Source organism: Xenopus laevis, chromosome 9_10L, assembly GCF_017654675.1.
Source record: "Xenopus laevis strain J_2021 chromosome 9_10L, Xenopus_laevis_v10.1, whole genome shotgun sequence".
Lineage (NCBI taxonomy): Eukaryota > Metazoa > Chordata > Amphibia > Anura > Pipidae > Xenopus > Xenopus laevis.
This window is the reverse complement of record NC_054387.1, coordinates 129,472,771-129,480,287: the sequence shown is the minus strand read 5'-3', so window position 1 is coordinate 129,480,287 and position 7,517 is coordinate 129,472,771. Positions and strand designations below refer to the sequence as shown.

The following is a 7,517-nucleotide window of genomic DNA, read 5'->3' as shown; positions in this document are numbered from 1 at the left end:
AAGTGGCAGAGGAATTTCGCATTTCATTTTCACTCAATGACAGATGTTTTTTGAACATTTTGTGCTCTCTCATTTTAGAGGCTTTTCCTGGGCGGGGGTTTAGTTTACCTAGGAAAACTATACATTTTTTTTAGGAGAACCTGAACTTTTTAAATCTGCTGGACCAAGCTTTAGAGCTCGAAATACAAAAAAAATAAATAAAAATAGCTTTTTTTCATGATATAGGGATTCATAACAGAAAAACATTTTATTTTATGTACAAAAAATCCACTAATTTGGAAAGCCTCAAGTGTCTCGAATGTGCCAATACCAGATATGTATAGTTTTATGGAGATTTTTTTTATATGGAGATTTCTGATTAGATCAAAAAAAGTAGCAAAAATAACAAATAAAAAAACAAACAAATACAAAAAGTATTGCAGAAGTGATACCTATATTGGCTAACAATAAAAATAGATTGCAAGCTTTCGGATCACCAAGGTCCCTTCGTCAGGCAAAATACAAATGAAAACTAGAAAGGCACAGCATATATACTGTTAGATCAGTGTAAGGGATTCATGGGCAATAAATTAGGAAGTTACAGATAGATAGAGATCAATTGTAGAGATAATGCAGTGAATTAGGGAGGGTTGAAAATAGTCCAGGAGTCTGGATTCAGTCAGGTCACATAGTGAGACATGAAACCTGTAGGGTTTTCGGTCCTTGACCGCCCTTCCACCTACCACGCCCTTAGAGACCCTCACTTAGGATCCAGAGATCTCTGGGAGACAAGCAGTACACCACACAAGATATGATGCAAAACTTGTCTGTTTATTAGCATGTAAAGCTAGATTTTATATTCTTTGCATGCCCCCTATGGCCCCTCCTTTAACCGCATACAAGGAGAGAGACAACAAATAGCACAGTGTGCAGAATCACAGGAATAGAGCATGTGTTACATTTAGAAGACGCAAACAAAGTTCCATAGGGTGGGGGAAGCAAAATGTCAAAGTTACAGAAATGTCAAAGTTACAGAAATAACTAAAGTGCAACAGCTGAAGTTACATATATTTCAGTAACAGTATGCAGCTTCTACAAGTTGTACAGATAATATTGATCCTGTATTTTAACTGAACCTTGCAATTGCAGTTACAAGCAACTAACCATGTAATATAAGAATTTAAAGGTGAAGGCATAAGAATCATGATTTTAAGCATATTCCTACACTTTCTAGTTCAATATCACCAGAGCTGGTACCAAGGTTTATTTCTTGCCTTTTCTTGCCTTGTTCTTTCCCTTTCTTCTTCTAATGCCCTTTCCATTGCCTTTTTCTCCAAAAATCTTTCATGCTCATACTTCTCTTTTTGTTTTTCTAATGCTCTGTTATGGGCATAGGAAATAAGGAACTCTTTCCTTTGGATTCTTTCCTGAATAGGATCCAATTTGTTGTTCATTCTGAATTCAACATCCATAAGGGACTCGTAGAGACACTTTAAGATGGCTGTATGTTTTCCTCTGGTTTTCAGCTTATCCTTTTCGGTGTAGTTTTCTACAGGGTAGATGTTCCTTGCCCCCTTTTCTCTAAATCTATCTCCTAGTTGTTTCAGTTTATCAGCAGAAATACACAATTCATGGGTAATAACAACAGCTGGGTCAATGCCTGTGAGGAAAAATAATGAACAAATTATTTATATAATATAAATAGTCTATTGAATCGATGATGTATCTCTACTTATTCTGATTCATTCAATTTGTTTAAAAAAAATTCAACTTTTTCATTAAAAAACTTTTGTAGAACCTTTCAGAATTTATTCCTCTTTTCCTGCTGTCCACATGTAGGAAAACCAGACAGGATTCCCCTCAATTGAATTGTCAATCCCAAGTTACACCACTGCAGTTTTCCATTAAAAAAAATACTCAATGGGCTTAAAAAACCTATGGCAAATCTATGACAAACAAGCCTTTTCTGTCATCAAAAAAACTTAAAAAATGTAATTCCAAGTTGGTTGAGGAAAGAGGTCAAAGATTTAAAGGACCAGTAACACCAAAAATTTGTATCTAAAAATTCCATCCCAAATGCTAAAATAATAGCCATACCCTAATACATTGATATAAATTACCTAGCTGTTTTTTTCAAAAAATGTCAAAATAGTCTTTCTCCATGACTCTCTGTAAAATGGCGAAAAGGCGACCAGTTCCCACAGCGTGCTCGCTCCCAACGTGTTCCTCCACACAGAACCGGAAGTGAGGAACAGGAAGTCGGAACACAGAGGTAAGGTGGTGACAGTCCTATCACCATGAGAGAACTGCCGAGGGGAGAGCAGTGTGCAGACAGACTACGATGAGAGAAATGCTGGGCGGGAGGGAACCAAATCGCTGGGCAGAAGAGCGGGGCTAGAGGCTGCTCTAAGATAAGAAATGCTTCGTGGGATCAAACGGAACGGCTGGACAAACAGCCGTTCTGTTCCCTCCACACAGCATGTCTCTCTCGCCCGCAGACTCTCTTCACAAGCCTTTCACTTCCTTCCACAATTTATGTCTCTCCTCCCCCCCTGCAGCCTTTCTGTATCTTTCCCCGCTCGTTTGTCCAGCTGTTTCGTTTGATCCCACGTAGCATTTCTTATCTTAGAGCAGCCTCTAGCCCCCTCTTCTGCCCAGCGATTTGGTTCCCTCCCGCCCAGCATTTCTCTCACTGCAGTCTGTCTGCACACAGCCTTTCCCTCCCTGTAGTCTCCCTCCCCTCGGCAGTTCTCTCATGGTGCTCGGACTGTCACCACCTTACCTCCCGGCTGCTCTCTCTGTGTTCCGACTTCCTGTTCCTCACTTCCGGTTCTGTGTGGAGGAACACGTCGGGAGCGAGCACGCTGTGGGAACTGGTCGCCTTTTCACCGTTTTACAGAGAGTCATGGGGAAAGGCTATTTTGACATTTTTTGAAAAAAACAGCTAGGTAATTTATATCAATCTATTAGGGTATGGCTATTATTATAGCATTTGGAATGGAATTTTTAGATAACATTTTTTGGTGTTACTGGTCCTTTAAGCTGGCAGTACATAGTCATATATAAACTGTCAATTTGGCTGTTTCAGACCAAGTCAGTAGCTTATCTGTCCATGAATTGGCCCTCCCTACAGCTTATCTGGACAGAAATTGGGCAAGTTACATTTTCCTTGGGGCAAGTACAGCATTGGCCAGTTAATTGGGCAGCCGATATTGAGGTAAATTCGGACCTTTATAAATAACCCCCTAAGTGTGTGTAACCAGTCCCAATTTATAGAACGTGAGTATTTGAGGTCAAAGACATTTTATATAACTTTATATAACGTTAAAGAAATTGTAGCAAATTTATTTATATATTTGTATCCCATGCAAAGAGCAAGTTTTACCTGTTATTTCTCTGGCACTGGAAATTATTTCCGAAAGGTCGGCATCTTTTCCCATTCCAGTTTTTCCACTGAAAAAGTAGACAAACCCAGATTCATAAGTATGCCCTTTACTATTTACACTATATATACATATGTATGTACTAAATGTGCACATTTCATTTTCCAGTTATTCATCTATTAAATGTGCAACATGAGTCCTTGAGTGGAAGAGCACAACTAGGTCTTTGTTAATGGGACAATGACACATTCATTTTTAATCACACTTGGAATTGCTCCCCAATGACCTTATACTTCGTAACCAAAGTAACAGCAGTTACTTAAAATACATTTGATTATGAAGAATTCCACCATAATTGAGGTGCGTTATTTACGAATGCAAATGAGTATCTCCTTACGTAAATTGTACACAAGTGGCAGCAGTTTCTTCCTTAAAGGAGAAGGAAAGGCTTGCAGCACTTGGGGGTGCCAAATGTTAGGCACCCCCAAGTGATTGTATTGACTTACCTGAAACCCCAGGCTAGTGCGCCTATCAGCAGAAAACTGCACCAGCCGGGGGTTATACCAGTGAGCACCACGGATGGATCCTCTTCCGGCTTCCTACTTTTACGAGTAGAACGAAAAGACAAACTTAAGGGATACTGTCATGGGGAAAAATTTTTTTTCAAAATGAATCAGTTAATAGTGCTGCTCCAGCAGATTTCTGCACTTAAATCCATTTCTCAAAAGAGCAAACAGATTTTTTTATATTCAATTTTGAAATCTGACATGGGGCTAGACATATTGTCAATTTCCCAGCTGCCCCAAGTCATGTGACTTGTGCTCTGATAGACTTCAATCACTCTTTACTGCTGTACTGAAAGTTAGAGTGATATCACCCCCTTCCCTTTTCCCCCAGCAGCCAAACAACAGAACAATGGGAAGGTAACCAGATAGCAGCTCCCTAACACAAGATAACAGCTGCCTGGTAGATCTAAGAACAACACTCAATAGTAAAAACCCATGTCTCACTGAGACACATTCAGTTACATTGAGAAGGAAAAACAGCAGCCTGCCAGAAAGCATTTCTCTCCTAAAGTGCAGGCACAAGTCACATGACCAGGGGCAGCTGGGAAATTGACAAAATGTCTAGCCCCATGTCAGATTTCAAAATTGAATATAAAAAAATCTGTTTGCTCTTTTGAGAAATGGATTTCAGTGCAGAATTCTGCTGGAGTAGCACTAAAAACTGATGTGTTTTGAAAAAAACATGTTTTCTGATGACAGGATCCCTTAGTATAATTTTGTCTTGTCCCCTTAAACTGCTGTATCTACAGTTCAGTTATACAATTTATGCATATTGCGCATTTTATTGTTGTCTATTACCTGTACACAAATATTGGAACAATAAAGTCTGCAGCCACTTCCTGCCCCTCCGACCGCAACACTTTATTCACCATGTCACCAAAATTTGTTTGCCATTCGACTTCTTTATCCAGTGGTAAAAAATTTCCTGAACAAAGAAAAACACGTGACATTGTTATAACAAAACACATTATCTGCAAGGACCTTGAAAGCATTTGTTTATATTATTTATATTATTTATTTAACCAATATTTATATAGGGCCTGTGTTTGGAAATGGGTTGACTTGCAGACGTAGTTAAAGGAACAGTAACACCAAAAAATGTAAGTGTTTTAAAGTAATGAAAATATCATGTAGTGTTGCCCTGCACTGGTAAAACTGATCTGTTTGTTTCAGAAACACTACTATAGTTCATATAAACAAGCTGCTGGAGAGCAATGGCGGAAATTGAAAAACAGCTATAGGCACAGGATAACTAATGGATAACAGATAACACCATTAGACAGACAGAGCTTATTTGCTATCTGCTGTGTAACCTGAGCCTTTTCTCCTTTGAATGGCTGCCCCCATGGCTACACAGCAGCTTATTTATATAAACAATAGTAGTGTTTCTGAAGCAAACAAACCAGTTTTACCAGTGCAGGGCAACACTGCATTATATTTTCATTACTTTAAGACACTTCTATTTTTTTGACGTTACTGATCCTTTAAGCATACCCAAGGCAGATCAGGGGCACATCTAAATCTTTATGTCATTTAACTTACATACATGACTTGTTTTTGTATTTCTGACTCTCACTCACCCAGTTGAAGGTAGATTTCTCCTGTCTCCATCTTGCTCATTTTTCCTGCCCCTCTGTTATCCACCAAAGTCACATTCTCTGTCAGTTTATATGAACTTCTTTTCCTTGTCTCAGATTCATTTTCTCCTTTAGCAACGTTAGCAAATTCTCTATACTCACTGTCATCAATTACGTACTTACAGGAATTAATGAATGAGGATTTGCCATGACCCTGATAGCCAAACAACTGCAGGAGAATCCTGTTATAGCCCTGATTCCCCAGAGCACAGTTATCCAGGCTGAAATCCATAATGTACTCTTTCATCTTCTCTGTCTCCATGGCTCCTTCTCTTCTCACAAGTTCTCTGTTGGTTCTTCAGAGTCTTCATACACTTAAAATGTTTTTATTGAGGGTAATTTAGATAATCATTAATTAAATATCTGCTGGTTTCAAAATAGAAGTTTCGTTTTGACTTGTTATATCGAGTAAAAAACTTTCTCTACTTTCTGTTCTTTATGGTTTTTATAAGGGATCAGAACATCTCTTTCTCCTGGTCCCTTATCTACTTGAGTTTATTTGAGTATACTTTGTTCTGCAAATAAGAGCTGTGTACTTTATGATTTTGACTTTTTGCCAATATAATTCACTTTTACTGTAAAAACAAACAGGATTACAACACTGACACTGGTAATATTGAAGGGAGATTCATGGTTCAATATCCCACCAGTTGTCCAATCCCTAAATGACATTATTTGCCATAGAAACTACACTCTTCTCAGAGGAGAGGGATTTGCTTATAAATTATAATGTTGCACTAGGTAGTTTCCTCTGCAGCAGAAAAATATCATCAGGGAAACCTCTACTTCCACTGCATTCTAACACAATCAAAAGAAAAAGAAAAGGTATGACATGAGGAGACCAGAAAACATCGGGTAGGTGGAAAATGGAGATCAGAATGAGTTGAGTCAACAAACTAAAACAGGTATACATACCAACAGACATATGTACCATCTGAATATAATAATATTTAAAGGACAAAGTCATTAAAAATGATATTTCTCCATATCCATCTGCTCAGATAAGTATGCTTCTTGTAATGATCATTTTGCATGTACACAAAGACCAAACAGGGAGGAATTTTCCTTCTTGTCCTAATTTAACAAAAATACAAAAAACAGGGGGGTGTCCAACTATGGTGGATAGCACATGCACTTTCTAGGAGCTCCATACAAGGGACCCTACTACAGTCTGAAAATTAGCTTCATACATGTTGAATTAATACCCAGCCGGGCTAACAAGATTCCTGAGGTGTCCACAATCAGTGAACTACCGTGTTGCCTTTTCTCCACAAAGTACACGGGCTAGACAAACAGAAAGCAGCCAAGATGGTGCCGAGTCGGAAGCAGAGCTACAAGAGGCGAGCGGGATAGACAGATACCCTCCTGACCCTGGTAACGCACGCTCTCCACTATTTGAATTGCTAGCTCCTTCACCTAGCCAACCTGAACCCCACCACACCACTGCTAGCTCCCCTGTCACAGCACAGATTCTGAGTGAACAACTTTGCCAGCTTCAGTCCTCCCTACAAATCACACAGGGGGGTCATTTATAAACACTGGGCACATTTGCTCCTGGGCAGTAATCCTTAACAACCAATCGGTGATTACATTGTTTCAGCCATTTTCATGGAAACAATGAACGCAATTATCTGATTGGTTGCGATGGGTTATTGCCCAGGTGCAAATTTTCCCAATGTTTATAAATGAGCCTGAGGAAGCCTCCACAGCTGCTGCAGCAGCAATTAAAGAAATACAGAGACATTGTTGATTTTGTCCCATATTTTGATAATCCCCGTGAGAACTGGACCAAACTGTCATTCCTGTTGATGATTATGTTATGTATGATGATCCATCGTGCGGCACTCAATTTCTCCTCCCTGCCTTCCTTATAGGAGATAGCCAGGGAGGAGAAATCGAGTGCCACAAGATGGATCATCGCCCTGTCGCTAGTGTTGTCACCTTTTCTTGAA

The 7,517-nt window shown here is 39.2% G+C and overlaps 1 protein-coding gene across 1 annotated transcript; it reads right to left on the bottom strand.

The window, feature by feature from the left end:
- Window positions 1–791: 791 nt before the first annotated feature.
- LOC121398201 lies at window positions 792–5,825 on the bottom strand. Its single transcript, XM_041577051.1, has 4 exons — window positions 5,509–5,825; window positions 4,727–4,853; window positions 3,365–3,432; window positions 792–1,639 (listed from the first exon to the last, which is right to left on the bottom strand). The coding sequence occupies exons 1-4, from the start codon at window positions 5,810–5,812 to the stop codon at window positions 1,221–1,223; spliced, it is 918 nt and encodes a 305-aa protein (XP_041432985.1). The 5' UTR covers window positions 5,813–5,825; the 3' UTR covers window positions 792–1,220.
- Window positions 5,826–7,517: the final 1,692 nt, after the last annotated feature.

What these genes read in the sequence shown, in the direction of transcription:
- LOC121398201 (XM_041577051.1), bottom strand. Translation starts at nt 5,812, where the DNA reads ATGAAAGAGTACATTATGGATTTCAGCCTGGATAACTGTGCTCTGGGG. An exon ending in AGAAATCTACCTTCAACTGG is followed by an intron (nt 4,854 to 5,508) that starts GTGAGTGAGAGT and finishes TTCTTTGTTCAG; the next exon opens with GAAATTTTTTACCACTGGAT. An exon ending in GTTCCAATATTTGTGTACAG is followed by an intron (nt 3,433 to 4,726) that starts GTAATAGACAAC and finishes CTACTTTTTCAG; the next exon opens with TGGAAAAACTGGAATGGGAA.